Raw genomic sequence first — 17,136 nt, 5'->3', positions numbered from 1 at the left:
TGGCTCGGTCTATTTGGAACATGAACCTCACCATCTTTCCAAGTTTACTCTGGTGCAGTCTTCGCTCTTTCCTCAACACTCTACTCCACAGCTTTCAGCCAACTATCCCTAGGTCTTCCTCTTGGTCATATCCGTCACATCTCCATTTCCTGTATGTTCTTGGGAATCCTCTTGTTTTCCATTCTCATTTCAAACCAGGCTCCTAACATTTTGCAGGTATGCTTCTGATTGTCTGCCATGTTCATTGACCTCTTTCTCATTTCTTCATCTTTTCTCTATCACACTTCCTGAGTACGTGATACTTTCCACCTTCAATTGTTCAGCTACAACCCTTATTCCACTAGTTGGTCTATCTTACTTCCTAGACATGGCCAGGATCTCACATGTGTTTACATTGAATTTCATTCCACATTGTCTCACAGTTTCTTCCCACATACCCAGTTGTTCCTGAATCTCCTCCTTCCATTTCCCCAGATCATCAAGTTGTCTGCAAACACCACTGCTTTCATCTTGTCTTTCCCAGCATTTTTCTGCCACCTTCTTCATTATCTAATCCAAGACCACAATGAAGATGAGAGGTGACAATCCACTCCCCTGTTTCACAACACTTGTTTGCTGGAACCAATCTGACCTTTCATTTCCCACTTTTAAACAATTCAGGCTTCCATAGTACATCATCTCCACTCTGTCTGTTGTCTCATTTTCCACTCGCTTCTTTTCTAGTACTTCCTCGACTTTTCTTCTGTAACTGTTATCAAATGCGTTTTCTACACTGAAGACCCAAGGAAACTGGTACACTTTCCTAATACCATGTGGGGCCCTTGCGAGCACATAGAAGTGCTGCAACACAATGTGGCATGGCCTCGACTAATGTCTGAAGTAGTGCTGGAGGGAACTGCCATGAAACCTGTTGGCTGTACATAAATCAGTAAGAGTACCAGGGGGTGGAAATCTCTTGTGAACAGAACATTGCAAGGCGTTCCAGATATGCTCAATAATGTTCATGTCTGGGAAGTTTGGCAGCCAGCAGAAGTGTTTAAACTCAGAAGTGTGTTCCTAGAGCCACTCTGTAGCAATTCTGGATGTGTGAGGTGTCACATTGTCCTGCTGGAATTTCCCAAGTACGTCCGAATGCACAATGGACATGAATGGATGCAGGTGATCAGACAGGATGCTTATGTGCATGTCACCTTTCAGAGTCATATCTAGACATATCAGTGGTCCCATACCACTCCAACTGCACATGCCTCACACCATTTCGGAGCCTCCACAAGCTTGAGCAGTCCCCTGCTGACATGCAGGGTCCATGGATTCACGAGTTGTTTCCATACACATACACCTCCATCGGCTTGATACAATTTGAAACAAGACTTGTCCGACCAGGCAACATTTCTATCATCATCAATTGCCTAATGCCTGTGTTGATGGACCTAGGCACAAACCTTTGTGTTGTGCAGCCATCAAGGATACATGAGTGGGCCTTCAGCTCCAAAAGCCCACATTTATGAAGTTTCATTGAATGGTTCACACATTGAAATCTGCACCAATTTGCAGAAGGGTTGTACTTCTGTCATGCTGAACGATCCTCTTCAGTCACCGTTTGTCCCACTCTTGCAGGATCCTCTTCTGGCTGTGACTATGTTGGACACTTGATGTTTTCCCAGACTCCTGATATTGACGGTATACTCATGAAACGGTAGTACGGGAAAATCCCCACTTCATCGCTACCTCGAAGATGCTGTGTACCATCTCTCGTGAGCTGACTATAACACCACGTTCATACTCACTTCAATCTTGATAAACTGCCATTGAACCAGCAGTAACCGACCTAACAACTATGCCAGACACTTGTCTTATATAGGCAATGGCAATCACAGTGCTGTATTCTGCCTATTTACATATCTCTGCATTTGAAAACCTATACCAGTTTCTCTGGCACTTCAGTGTATATTGAGGAAGGCCATCACAACATTTTCCCCAAATTCACAGCGATGCTCCTGGAGTTGCCTCACTGCAAATATGAAGTCAACAGTTGATCACCAAGGTCTGATGATGTTCCACTCTCAATTTGTTCTCTATCCTTGTTAGAGTTCTGCTCACCAGGATCTTTTCATGCACCTTGGCACAGTGTGATATCAGTGTGACTCCCCTATAGTTTCTACAGTTCTTCCTACTCCATTTCTTGAACATAGGGACAATTAGTGCCCTCTTATCATTCTACACCAACATAATCACATGATTCAGCCACTGTTTCCCAGCCTCCACTACCGCCTTCACCATTTGGACATTTACTTCATCCAAACCTGGTGCCTTTCCTTCTTTCATCTTGTCCAGTGCCATTTCCTTTTCTTTCCACGTCAGTGCCTTATTCCCCCCCCCCCCCTCAAGAGTTTACTTCTACTTTCTTAAGTTTATTATACTCATCTCTAAGTTCTTCATGATTTAGCAAATGCTCAAAGTACTCCCTCACTATATTCAGTGTCTCTTCGTTATTCACCTCATTCCCATTTCTATCCATCATTGCTGCATTCTCTCTCCAACCTCTTCTCTTGCTTTTGACCATTCCACATAGTACTTTCTTATATTTCCTGTTATCTTCCTCCACCACCTTTGTCCAGTCTTCCATCCACTTTCTTCTCTCCTGGCCACTGTTTTATTTGCCTCTTTCTTCTTGTACTCCCCTCTTGCAAATTGAGTCCTCTTTCAGAATCACAGTCTGAAGATCTTGTTCTTCCTTACCATTACCTCCTTGACTATTTCAATCCTCCATGGCTTTTCCTTCCACCATTTTCTGCCATTTACCCTTCAGTTATAGCTACTGCAGCTTCTACCATAGCACTTTTACATTGTCCCTATTCCTCTTCTTCCATATTTTTGTTTCTCCTTTGGTAAACGTTCCCTTATAATCTACTGGTATTCTTCAAGTGACTTCCTTTTCCTTCAGTTTTCGTGTTCTTTTTCTACTTTTCTGATTCTCTGTCTTCTTCCATTCCTTCATGGTTCTCATGGTCATCAGCAGCAGCCGGTGGCCACTATCAAATGCTTCAGATGGTAGTACCTATATATCCGTTCCAGTCCTCTTCACTTCCAAATCACAGAGCATGTAAACCACCAAAGATTTCTGCACTAGATTCCTGCTGTACCATGTTACATAGTGGCTCTCTTTCTTCCAAAACTATGGGTTACTTACCACTAAACCATTTCTCTTTCAGGATACCAGAAATATCTCTTTTTCTTCATTTCTCCTTCTCCATTCTTCTGCTTCCAGTACATATTTACACTCTTTCACTTCCTACATTGCCCCTCAGGAGACCAAACCCTCGTCCAAGGCACGGGAGGTGGGTAACACCACAAAATAGGAGATGGTCTACAGGAGGAGTACAGTTAGGACTTCAAATGCCCCAGCACTGATACAGTAGCTGTGAAAGCCCTGCAGGAACTCCAAAAAGTGGTGGCTAAGTGGCTCTGGAGAAGATATGATAGGTCTAGTTAGCCAACAGTGGACCAACAGCCAGCTTTCAACAAGGGAATTAGGCTCAGAAAGGATGGATACAAAAGACAATGACCCAGCAAGGCAAACGGACTATGAATTGGAGCTCTGAACACTGGAACACTGACAGGAAAGGTAGAGGAGCTAGTAAATATGATAGAAAGGAGAAGGGATTAGGGAACTGGGGAAAGGTTACGAATTATATTGGAGTGGAAATGATGGAGGACAATAGGCAGTTGTTGTTGTGAGGGATGGTCTAAAAGAAGAGGTACAGAGAATAAGAGACAGGATAATGAAGATCAGACAAATGACAAACAGAGGCAGTATGGAGGTGGTCTACGTGCATGCCCCTAAAGGGCACTGTACACCTCAAATTTTGAAAATTGATTACTGAATTACTACAGTATGCAAGGATCACTAAGAGTCCACCAATGGTGTCTACGAAAAATGTATACTTCTGTCTTTACATTTACACGCTAATCAACACCCCATATATTACAATGCAGGCAGACTTTTAAAACACGCTTACACTCCCTCCTTTGCCACATAAGACACAAAGTTTCAACATTAATGATCTATCGTTTATCAGTTTTGACATCTAGAAACTCCTACTATTCACCAACTTTAAAATAAATGAAGGATATCAAATCCAATGTGCAACAAAATTTTGCTGAGTCTTCCTTTACAATCTGTGAAAATCATTTTTCAGCTACACTGTAACCAAAGGGAAAAATGGACAACATTTATTAGCAGATGATAATGTACATTTGGTAATGTCACTATTTTGCTGCCTTACAGGCAATGGAGTTCAATCCCCCCCCATACTATGGGGCAGTGATGACCTATGGCTATTTATAATATTGCAGCAAGGTAATTCTACATGAACTTAGGGATTATTGTAATCTTTACTGCATCATCATCATCATCATCATCATCATCATCATCATCATCATCATCATCAGATGATGAAAATTTCCACTTCAGCTTGATACCATTGTCATAATATTCACAGCTGAACTAGTAATCTGACAAATCTGTCATGTACAGAGCAAGACTGAACTTCTCTAAATGAAATTACTATACTTTTAGTCTTTAAAAATTTGTGTTTCATGATTTGCAGCTATCTTCACAAAAGTTTTGCCTATATTATGACAAGTCTTGCTCTATGTACAATGGATTTATTAAAAGAAGTAACACTGGGAAGTGCATGATATTTATTGTGCTGTGTTAAATGTATTACATAAAGACAAATTGACAACCAAATTTACGATTAAAAATAAAACTTTCTACTGCTTTAAAAACAATAAATAAAACATCAATCTAAAAGCAGCACAGAAAAAATTAAAATAAACTAACTTAAAAACTGCACAATGAGACTCTTAAAAGCAACTAACATAATTCATGACAAACGCATATGTGAATAGCTCATTATCCACATTGTAACAGTTGAAATAAACATGCTTAACTGAGCTCTTAAATGCTAACAAGGGGAATTTAATATCTGATGTCTACAAACTTTTCTGGATAACAAGGAAGTAATTATATGTAATAAAGCTACATTGTATAAGGGTTTAATCAAATGACTCTCCCAATACATAGTCAAACCTTTGATATATATTAATCTTTGAGAATTGAATTTAGTTATTTTTCACTTTGTTTGTAATAACAAATTGTCAACTACAACGACATTATGAGAATGAGTTTTTCAAATCAAGCATTAAGTGCTACTGGCAACAGTAACAACATATAATTTTGATCTCCAGCACCACTCTGAGAAATAAAATAATGAAAGGGAGGTGAGAGGAGAGCAATAGAAGGAAGAACACACACGGATGGAAGAAGGAATGCAAGGATGGAAGTGACAGAGTGGTGGAGATATGGACCTACTTCACAAAACACATACTGCCACCAAAATTTCTTCTCACAAATCTTCCAAGAAATATGATGCAGATAGCAGTTAACATTGCTTTGCACACTCAAATTAGGAACTTGAGTATATGAGACCTTTATCATCATCTCTCTTCAGTAGAAAATAATTTGAAATTTTGTTACCTCCAGTTTATGGGACAATAGTTTTCAAACCATACTTCAAACACAATGAGAATGAATAAATCATATAAATATAGTACTATTTACTTTTCCAGGCGACAAATTGGGCTATCGTGAACCATCTGAAGATCAACTTTGGGGCCAACCAGATCACGGATGTTGTTAATGCCATATTTTATCATTGTAGGCCTGTAATTACAGAGTGTTTGTGTTAAAAAAGCTATAAATGCATTTTCAAATGATAAGTGTGGATAGAAACTGTTTCAGTTTGTTATTTCATTTTGCAAGTTTTATGAATAAAAGTGAAGTTCTTAAAATATTTAGGTGTAATAAATTGGATATGGTACAAAATCATGTAGGAACAGCATGGTACCTTTCTAATGACAGTCCCCAAGCTATTACATTCACTTCCTCTGGGATTCCCATCGGTCGTAACATTTCGGGTCGAAACATGCCAGAATTTCCTACTTCCATCCATTTACCCAGTCCATCATGGAAACTGAATATTTCCATACTAGGTTCAGTGTATGGATTATACGCAGGTTTAAACTGTAATTTGCTCATTCCAAGTTTCTTAAAGAATTCTGCTAATATACCTGAAAAAAGGAAAGGTTCAGCTAGACGACACTGATATAAGTATGTAGCAATAGCATCAGCAGCAACAACAACAACATACCTATCAGGTCACCGAGGGTTAGCCTATAATCAGCTACCACTCCCTCCACTTGATGGAACTCAGCTAAATGGGTAGCATCTAGAGTCTCATTTCTAAATACTCTGTCTATGCTAAAATACTTCACAGGTTTGAATCCCTGAAACAGCAATAATGGTAAGTCTGTATTACATTTTTTCATCCAATATTGCAATTAGGTGATGGAAAATCCTAAGCTTTTTATTATTTTTTAATATATAGAAACCTCTGTTCCTTTATTTGGGATATGACTAGCAGACCACACCTGTCAATTTTCCAATTTCTGATTTATTATTTAACTCTGTAAAATGAAGTAAATTACTACAATTGGGTTATTATTACTGCTTTTCTCATTCCACCATTTTACAGTTCAACATTTTCATATTTCTGTTTATCTTTAAAAAGTCCTGGGTATGCAGTTACATGTTCTATGACTGTGTGTCATAAAAAAAAAAATAGTATTGTGAAAAGGTACAGCACAGGCAAGTAGCATATGGGTAGCTGGTGGGCATATTCAATTCTATTGGCATTAGGGGCTTTAGGTGAGTGATATGCAAACGGTTAAATTAATGTTACGAAATTTACAGTATTCATGAATATAATAAGTTTTTACATTGCACATCAACCACACAATAACTTTAATTACACAATACATAATTTCATCAATGTTAGGAAAACTAACCTCTTGTGCAAGTTTGTACAGCATACGAGCACTGACTGCTGTTGTATGAGTTCTTAATAAGTTTTTCTGAGCCTCTGCTATTTTCCAGTTGTATCCATATCCTTGGGAACCAAAGCCCCCGTTACTGTGGATGCACTTCACTCTTTCCAGGTAATCAGTTGGAAAATTTTTTGTGTACTGTGGATCTGTAGAAATTTTACAGTACCACTCACAAAAGAAATTTGCACGAAATGTAAGATACTAATTACAAATATTCAGTACTTCACAATGGCACCTAAAGAGAAGTAACTTATATTTTGATAATTTAGCAAACAAACACTAACCTGAAACAAAGAATGTATCATGTGCATCTCTAGCTGGATGTTGTTGCGGCTGAAACAATGCATCAAAATTCCAAAACGAACTTTCAATATAGTTGTTTGTTGGCATCTCTGTGAACCTACAAACAGAACAATGTGCACATTAATCTGCATTCTATCGGAATTCATATAGTTATAACGCAAGAATAATCACAGTTTTCACTTATTGTACATGGAAATAACTCAAAAGTAGTATACTGGGCACTAGTTTTCACCACCACAGCAATTGTCCGCCCCTGGTAGCTGAGTGGTCAGCGCGACGGAATGTCATACCTAACGGCCAGGGTTCAATTCCCGGCTGGGTCAGAGATTTTCTCCACTCAGGGACTGGGTGCTGTGTTGTCCTCATCATCATCATAATCATCATCGTTTCATCCCCATAGACACACAAGTCGCCGAAGTGGTGCCAACTCAAAATACTTGCACCAGGCAAACGGTCCACCCAACGGGAGGCTCTAGCCACACAGCATTTAAACCAGAGCAATTGCAGGTGAAGTGTTTATAAACTTTGTAAGAAACAAACTATTTTGTTTTGTATGTTCTGATACATATAATGATGAATGTTTACTGATTTTCTATTTCATGTTACTGGTAAGCACAGGGGAGAAATAGTTGGCATCAACAATGTGACACAAAAGTCTATCTGGGACCGTGTCTACTATGGCTGTGCAGAAGACATCAATCAATAATGTAATAAATGAATCAAATTAAATGATCCAAAGAATGTGAGAAAATAATCTTTATTTTTAATGTTAAAATTAAGATGGCAGGCAGAAAAGAGGTTATGTATAAGTTCCACATCATGAGTGTCTTCATTCAACACACTGTATTTTGACCATTTAGTTGCAGCAGTATTCTACAATATATTTAAGTTTCATTAAACGAAACATGCAAGAAGATTATTTCATTTCTCAATTTACTTTATGCAATCTTGACTGTGTTGACACTGAATGTGAAGTCTACATTCTGACATCAATTTTCCTGACTCGCAATAAGTCATCTAGAGTTGTTTGGGATATGATAGAGATCTTTTACAAATAAGCAATAAAACAAATTTTGAATAATTTATTAAATGATACAACACTAACTAAAGTAATCTTACAATTTATACAAACTGAACTTTTGAACTAAGGAAATCAATTTTCCAAGGACTTGTAAAAGTAATAGAAGTCTGACTGTGTGCATATTACAGCTGCAAAATGGAACTGTTGTGACAGTGCCACGACATTTAACAGTGCCACCATGACAGTCCGCGCAAATGGCGATAGAGGCGCTCCGCAACTCGGCTGAGTGCGGGAGCGCCACCTGGCTACGAACGGCGCCGGCCGCATGTCACGGCACGGCAGTCGAATGAGAGATACTGAGTTGTTATCATGTAACCAGCTATTGTTCATAAGTGAGTGTGTGTGAATATCCACGCAATTATTGGTGATTAAAGGTTATAACACTTTTTGGTGATGAGGTCGGATATTTTCACTGTGTTGTGGATTTGTGTGGAACAGGGCTTACGCAAGCGCTCATTGAACAACAAACACAGCTGACGGTGGCTATTCAGGCATTGTCGATGTCGCTTATTCATCGTCTGTCTTCCTCTTCTCCGCCTCCATTCCCTCCTTACGACGAGGTCGCTGAAGACTGTGAGGATTATGAGAAGCGTTTGCGGCAACACTTCTTGGCTTTCGGCGTTGTCGACGCTCCTATGTGTAAGTCGTTATTTCTATCTTGGATTTCCCCATGGATCTATCAGCTGCTATCTCAGTTAGCCCCTCTGCGGGAACCTACCTCACTGTCCCTCGAAGAAATGTGTGACTTATTGTCTAACTATTACCGCAAAAACACCCACATCGTTGCCGCCCGCGTGGCGTTCTACTGGTGTCGTAAACAGCCCCATCAATCTTACCGGGCTTGGGCGGCGGAACTACACGGTCTGAGTAGGAAATGTCAGTTTGTCACGGACACTCATCATGAGTCTTATACTGATTCAATGGTTAGGGATGCTATTCTACGGCTTGCTCTGGATAAAAAAGTTCGGCAACGTGCCCTACAACTGCAAAACCCATCGTTGTCGGAAGTTCTAAGCATCGCTCAATCCTTTGAAGTGTCTCACGCTGCTAGCGCGCAAATAGACGCGTGGTGTGACGTAGGCGCTGTACAGTCAACTTTCAACACGGACAATTTTCCTGTTTCACAGGAGAACGAAGATATGGCGCGGTTCACTCGCATAAACAACGTCGCGTTGGGCCGCAACGCTCGCAGCGAAAACAGCAACCACAGAAGCAAGTTCGTTCCGCACTTCCTTCTTGTCCACGTTGTTTCGTACAGCATGACAGGGCCGCGTGTCCAAAACGTTGGGCCACGTGTAATTCATGTAGGAAAAAAGGCCACATTGCTTCTGTGTCAGTCCCCTAAAGTTCCTGTCAACGAGGACGAGGCATCGGACATGGATGCTAACTGTGTGCTTTCTCAAACAAATAAGTTGTTTGTTACTGTTCGTGTTCTGGATAAAGACATTCGCATGCAAGTGGACACTGGCTCTGTAGTAACTCTCATTAATTCTCGCACGTATTTGGAGTTGCGCTCCCCTCCCTTGTCTCCAGTTACGCAAAATCTGAGAACTTATAATAAACAGAAAATTCCTATCATTGGCCAGTTTGATGCTTCCACTGCCTACAAGTCTGTTGTTAGGCCCCTCACGTTTTATGTGGTGGATCATGCGGGCACTGAAAACCTGTTCGGTTATGATGCTTTCCAGTTGTTTGGGTTCTCCATAGATGATGATGAGCACCTCATATCTGAGGATATTCCGTATCAACAGCTGAATTTTCGTCCGTATTCTCTCCTGGTCTGGGTCGTGCCAAGGATTTTGAAGCCCACATTACTCTTAAACCTACAGCTCGCCCTAAGTTTTTCCGGGCACACCCTATTCCGGTGGCGTTGCGTGCACCTGTCAAGGCTGAGATAGACAGGTTAACAGCTTCAGGGATTCTCCTTCCTGTTACCTCCAGCGAATGGGCATCGCCAATCGTGGTGGTTTCTAAACCAAACGGGAGTCTGCGATTGTGTGGTGATTTTAAAGCCACCGTCAACACTCAGAGCCTCATCGACACTTATCCTCTTCCCCGTCCTGAGGAGTTATTTACCAAGCTCGCTGGGGGCCAGTTCTTTTCCAAACTTGACTTATCGGGGGCGTACCATCAGTTGCCGTTGGATGCTTCTTCCAAGGAATTTCTCATCATCAACACTCCTTGTGGTTGTATCAGTACCAGCGGTTACCATTTGGCGTCGCTAGCTCGCCGGCCATTTTTCAGCGGTTTTTGGAACAGCTCACAGCTTCCGTTCCCAGCTGCATAAACTATCTGGATGACACTTTTGTCACGGGGGCCTCCACTGAGGAGCACCTTCGCAATTTGCGTTCACTGTTTCGGGTTTTGCATTCGGCTGGCTCTAAGTGCAATCTGGACAAGTCACACTTCTTCCAACCCTCCATTGTGTAGCTTAGTTTCCATTTGTCCGGTGAGGGTATACGTCCTCTACGACAGCACGTTGTGGCCATTACCGCTCTACCCCGGCCGTCTACGGTCAAAGACCTTCAGGCGTTTCTAGGCAAGATTGCTTATTATCACAAATTCATTCCATCTGCGGTGGCGGTAGCTCATCCTCTGCATCAGCTGTTACGCAAAAACGTCCCTTTCTGTTGGTCCGACGATTGTGAGCAGGCTTTTGTCCGCCTGAAGGCTCATTTGCAGTCGGCGCCTTGTCTTGCCACATTCCGTCCGGGTCAGCACTTGGTTCTGGCGACTGACGCGTCATGGTATGGCCTAGGGGCTGTTCTCGCCCATCGGTATGAGGATGGGTCGGAACGACCCATCGCCTACGCTTCCAAGACCCTCAACGATGCGCAACGGCGTTACTCTCAAATCGAAAAGGAGGCACTCACTATCATTTATGCTCTAAAAAAGTTCAGCGTTTTTTGTATGGTTCACCTCATCACCGACCACAAGCCGCTGGTCTCTCTGTTCAGCCCATCGGCGTCGCTTTCGGATAAGGCAGCTCACCGCCTGCAGCGTTGGGCCTTATACTTGTCTCGTTTTCACTATGAGATTCACAATCGCCCCACGGCCCAGCACGCCAACGCCGACGCATTGTTGCGATTGCCGACAGGCCCCGACCCGGTTTTCAATCGTGATGAACTACTCTGTTTCCACATTGATGAGGAAGAACGTCGTGTGGTCGAGGATTTTCCACTTACAGGTTCGCAGGTCGCGTTGGCTACTGCGCGGGACCCGGTCCTGCACCAGGTGATCAGTTTTGTTCAACGGGGTTGGCCGGACAGGACCAAGGGCCGGGCATCGAATCCCCTTTGCAAATACCATGCCTTGCGCCTTCGTCTGCCTGTTCGTGATGGTGTTGTTCTTCTGGCCACGGATGGCGCATCTCCACGGGTCGTGGTGCTAGCCTCTCTTCCAAAGATGTTCTCAAACTGTTGCATGAAGTCCCTGGCCCGCAGGCACGTTTATTGGCCCGGTATTGATTCGGACATTGCCCACATGGTCGCTGTGTGTGGTCAGTGTGCTCAACAACTGGCTGCACCTCGTACAATGCCCTCTCCGTGGCCTGATCCGGCGCAGCCATGGGAACAGGTGCACGCTGACTTTGCCGGCCCCTTCCTCGGCACTTATTGGCTACTGTTGATTGACGCTTTCTCGAAGTTTCCGTTTTTTGTTCAATGTCCGTCGCCCACCACTGTGGCGACGACGCTGGCTTTGTCCAAAATCTTTGCGCTAGAAGGTCTTCCATCCACGATCGTCACGGATAATGGCCCTCAGTTCTCTTCGCAGGCCTTCCGTGATTTTTGTACTGGACAAGGGATTCATCATGTTACAGCACCGCCCTTCCATCCGCAATCGAATGGGGAGGTCGAGCGTCTTGTCCGCACTTTCAAAAGCCAGATAAAAAAAATTCCTTAGTGATTTTTCCACAGATGACTCTCTGCTGCAATTTCTGAGTTCTTATCGCTTCACGCCTCTGGGTGATCGCAGCCCTGCTGAACTCTTGCATGGCCGCCAACCGCGCACTCTACTGCACCTGCTTCACTTTGTCAGGCCTTGTGCTGGGTCCCCTAGAGCGTGAAAATACTCTGTGGGTGCCGACGTGTGGGCACGAGGGTATGGATCTCGCCCTAAATGGATTCCAGGGGTGGTCAAGGCTCTTCGCGGCCGCCGGCTTTGTGAAATACGTACGGACGACGGCATGGTTGTTCACCATTACGACCAGATCCGCACATGAGTGGTGGCCACACCGGTGCCACCGCCCCTTCCTTCGCCTCCACCAGCCCGAGAAGCCAGTCCTGTCGCTGCTACCACTCTACCGTACGCGTTGATGTAGCCGATATCGCTACCGCTTCCGAGTACACCGGAACCAGCCCCAGTCGCGACGCCACCTTCTCCGGGACCCATCTCACTGGAGCACACCCCCAGGTCCACGACACCTATGGATGTTTTCACCCATCATCTCGTCCAGGAGGCATGTTCCACGCACGAGCTTCCGTCCTGGACATTTTCGACCATACTGTGCGGGATCTTCTCGGGGCCTCACAAGAGGCCATGGATGTCTCCGCACTGTCCATGTCTCCAAGGAAGTGAGTGTTCCTCCCCCCCCCTCCCTTCTTTCAAGGGGGCAAAAGTGTTGTAACAGTGCCACGACATTTAACAGTGCCGCCATGACAGTCCGCGCAAACGGCGATAGAGGCACTCCGCAACTTGGCTGAGCGCGGGAGTGCCACCTAGCTACGAACGGCGCCGGCCGCATGTCACGGCACGGGGCAGTCGAATGTGAGATACTGAGTTGTTATCATGTAACCAGCTATTGTTCATAAGTGAGTGTGTTTGAATATCCACGCAATTATTGGTGATTAAAGGTTATAACAGGAACATTAGGGTATGATGCACATCAATTATTAAGAACACAAAATAATCAATCTTCATCAATATTAGTTATACCATTGAAACCAATGCAATGCTACAACCAGCCACTCATTGACGTGCTCACGCAATACTTCACATATCATACTGAAACCCTCTCTTCGTGACATAGCAGCAAGTTTGCCTGGATACATTATGGTTTCTGATGAAGGTTCACAAACTGTCAGAACATAGCAGAGAGAAAACAAAATTGCTTTTTCACAGCAGTAAGGATTATTATTATTATTATTGCAATTTCTGTGTGTCCAGGTGTATTTCAGTTTACTAATAAGATGTAAATGAAAGCCTTGTTACTGTTTGCTAGAAACAACGTGGAAAAACTGTGGATAGTCCTGAACTAAGATGTCCAGACTAGTAAACAACTGAGCTTTCATTACAAAAGGAATATTTATAAATTCCACTCACTTTCATAAGTAATGGTAACAATACATGAAGTTAAAAGGGTATCAGGTAATTCTACAAAAAATAAAGTGTTGCCTTCAATCTTGGGGGATGCATGCTAAATATGTATGCCCTCTGCTGTACACTTTTCTGGACGAAAGAGACAGACGTAGAAGTCATATACAGTTTATGTTTTATGTTGCCACCACCACCACCAGTTAAAAAAACAATGGTTTACTGATCAAGGGAGAAAAGTATTGTCTATTTGAAACGACCAGGTGGAAGTGAATAATATTTATGCAACTGTAGTTATTGTACAAGTAACAACAGAAGAAATGTGAAAATAATTTACTATTTTCTCTTGTGCAACTAACAGATAGCGGTGCAACAATTTTAATTACAAGAATTGGTGATGTGGCATTTCTTGCAAAAATATTGGTCACACTGCAGAACAACAGATCCAACACAACATGCAATGGGTAAATAATTAGATACGCAACTGTGGAGCCAGTTCAACAATGGGCAATATGCAGCTTTGAAATCCTGCTTACGTCTACAGAAATTGGTCACTGTAGCTCTACACAATGTTTCGAAGGTCTATAGTGAAAACATTCTCCCGTAATCAACCACATTTTCACATTTTAAGGGTAGTTCAAACAATTCATGGATGGACACACACACACACACACACACACACACACACACACACACACACACACACTTAGAATTCAGAACACAATTCAACTCAGTTAACAACATCAATATTAACACGCCTGCAGGAGAAATTACCGAACACAACCAGTAGAACTTTTCAAATATTTCTCATCACAGAACACAGCCTAGTAATCATTTAGTTCACAAGCAGCAACAAACAGAGAGGAGAAAGTACTAGCTTCTTCAACTGACCTGAAACTTTTCATGAACTAGGAACCTGTTTCCCCCATTTTCCTAAACTTGAGACAAATGTTAATTGACCCACCCTACTACACAGACATGAACACCCTGGTTGTAAATAAACATTTTTAACCCTAATGCTCTACACTTCACATGCTGCATTGTATCTCTAATCAAGTCAACTCTGATACTCCATATTTCACCCAAACAACAAATTGTGTTATACTCTCAGTAAAGACTGTATCTTGCTCCGTGTGACATTTGTTTTCTTCCCCTATTATGAAACTAGAGCAAAATGGCAAATATAGCAGGACCCCCCCCCCCCCTCTCTCTCTCTCTCTCTCTCTCTCTCTCTCTCTCTCTCTCTCTCTCTCTCTCTCTGTGTGTGTGTGTGTGTGTGTGTGTGTGTGTGTGTGTGTGTGTGTGTGTGCACGTGCTCGCACGCGAATACAACACATACAATTAACACAAACAAGCAGAATAAGTGTGAAATAAACTTACCCCATTTCCAGGAAAATGCGCCTGAATTCAGCTCGTACTTTTAACAAAGGATGAAGATGACCACAGTCAAGAGGCGTACCCAGAGCATCAAAATTGTATGACTTAAAAGATTTTTCCTTCCATGAACCATTTGATATCATTTCTGATGTTAAATCAGTTTCTGGCTTACTCACAGATGTCCGGAATTCATTTCCTTTCCTGAGAATATAGCTTTTTAATATCCTGAAAGATACACAAAGAAATGATTCCTGTACTTTATTGTCTGCAATCATATATGTGTAGTTGCTAACATTCTATAGTAATTTCTCTATACACATATACAGCATATAATTCTTTTAAAACAAACAACAGTATGTACCGATAAGTACTTTTCTAATGGACATGATACCCTTAGATCATATGCAAGACAAGTTTGCAATACTCTCAGCTATGAAAGAACAATAAGAAGCAGGAAACATCTGAATTCGATTGGTAGCTTATTGAAAATGGATGCAGCAGTATACTACACCCCTCTCAACACGAGAGTTAAGGCAGTCTGATCCAAATGCAGGTTTGATTTCTGCTGAGTATTAACTGAGTGAAAGCTGCTTATTCTTGGGAATAAGCTAATATTGTTAACAAAAAATGACTGCAAGGAATATATATATATTGAGCGGCCAATGTAAAAATACCCAGACTCGTGAACAGGGGTCGAGAAGAGGTTCGTGAACTTACACCACTTATTGCTCGAATGCCTATTTCCAAGCCAAAATTATCCTTCTAGAATGGGAAGATTTACCCCAAAATATAATACCATATTATATAAGTGAATGAAAATAAGCAAAGTAGACTAATGTTCGTGCTGAACAATCATTCACTTCAGATACTGTTCGAATAGCAAAAATGGCAGCAGTAAGTCTTTGAACAAGATCCTGAACATGGGCTTTCCTTGACAGTTTACTATCAATCTGAACACCTAGAAATTTGAGCTGTTCAGTTTCAGTTATCATTTGCCCATTCTGTGAAATTAAAATGTCAGGTTTTGTTGAATTGTCTGTTACAAACTGTAAAAACTGAACCTTAATGTAATTCAGTGTTGGTTTATTTTCTACAAGCCATGAACTTAGGTCATGAACTGCACTATTTGAAATCGAGCCACTGTTGCACACAACATCCTTTACTACCAAGCTAGTACCATTAGCAAACAGAAATGCACCCCTCCACCCCCGGCCCACTTGACCATACCCCACTCACACCCCACATCACAGCCACTCTCAACATCGTGAATAATTACCTTTTACTGTCTGTTGTTAAAGTAAGAGGTGAACAATTGTGAGCTACTCCCCTTATTCCATAATGGTCCAACTTCTGGAGGAATACTTTGTGATCAACACAATCAAACATCTTAGTTAAATCAAAAAACATGCCTACCATTCAAAACCTTTTGTTTAACCCATCCAGTACCTCACACAGAAAGGAGAATAAAGCATTTTCAGTTGTTAAATTACTTATAAAGCCGAACTGTACATTTGATAGTAAATCTTGTTATACACAATGATCAATTATCCTCACATACACAGCCTTTTCAATAATTTTAGCAAACACTCGTGGCATAGAACTAAGTCTGAAATTGTCTATATTATCCCTTTCTCCATTTTTATAAAGTGGCTTTACTACTGAGTACTTTAATCATTCAGCAAACTGACCATTCCTAAAGGAAAAATTACAAATATGGTCAAATACATGGCTAGCATGTGCAGCACAGTACTTTAATATTCCGCCAGGCACTACATCATATCCATGAGAGTCCTTAGTCTACAGTGATTTAATTATTGACTCAATCTCACCCTTGTCTGCATCACTGAGCAGTATTTCAGACATCAATCTCGGAAGTGCATTTGCCAAGAAAGTTATACGAGTCGCTGTAGAAACTAAATTTTTATTTAATTCACCAGCAATGCTCAGAAAATAATTGTTTAATACTGTACATATATCTGATTTATCAGTAACAGAAATATGTCTACTATGAACTGACTTTATATCATCAACCTTGTGCTGCTGACCAGGCACTTCCTTCACAACTGACCATATGGTTTTAATTTTATCCTGTGAATTAGCTATTCTACAGG

The 17,136-nt window shown here is 41.8% G+C and overlaps 1 protein-coding gene across 2 annotated transcripts in view; it reads right to left on the bottom strand.

Annotated features, from left to right (window-relative positions):
• Nucleotides 1-17,136, bottom strand: part of LOC124595719 (phenylalanine--tRNA ligase alpha subunit) — a 135,470-nt gene that overhangs the window by 47,307 nt on the left and 71,027 nt on the right. Inside the window, exons 4-9 of one of the 2 annotated variants that reach the window (XM_047134589.1) lie at nucleotides 15,029-15,250; nucleotides 7,236-7,351; nucleotides 6,913-7,097; nucleotides 6,216-6,351; nucleotides 5,913-6,135; nucleotides 5,627-5,728 (exon numbers count right to left, since the gene is read on the bottom strand). In XM_047134589.1, coding sequence (XP_046990545.1) covers nucleotides 5,627-5,728; nucleotides 5,913-6,135; nucleotides 6,216-6,351; nucleotides 6,913-7,097; nucleotides 7,236-7,351; nucleotides 15,029-15,250 — 984 coding nt within the window. Of the gene's footprint in view, nucleotides 1-4,687; nucleotides 5,729-5,912; nucleotides 6,136-6,215; nucleotides 6,352-6,912; nucleotides 7,098-7,235; nucleotides 7,352-15,028; nucleotides 15,251-17,136 lie in introns of those variants that run through there. The other variant, XM_047134597.1, reaches the window with a different exon arrangement.

Source organism: Schistocerca americana, chromosome 1 (assembly GCF_021461395.2).
Source record: "Schistocerca americana isolate TAMUIC-IGC-003095 chromosome 1, iqSchAmer2.1, whole genome shotgun sequence".
NCBI classification, from domain to species: Eukaryota; Metazoa; Arthropoda; class Insecta; order Orthoptera; family Acrididae; genus Schistocerca; species Schistocerca americana.
The sequence above is the reverse complement of the archived record's forward strand: the minus strand, read 5'-3'. Positions and strand labels throughout refer to the sequence as shown.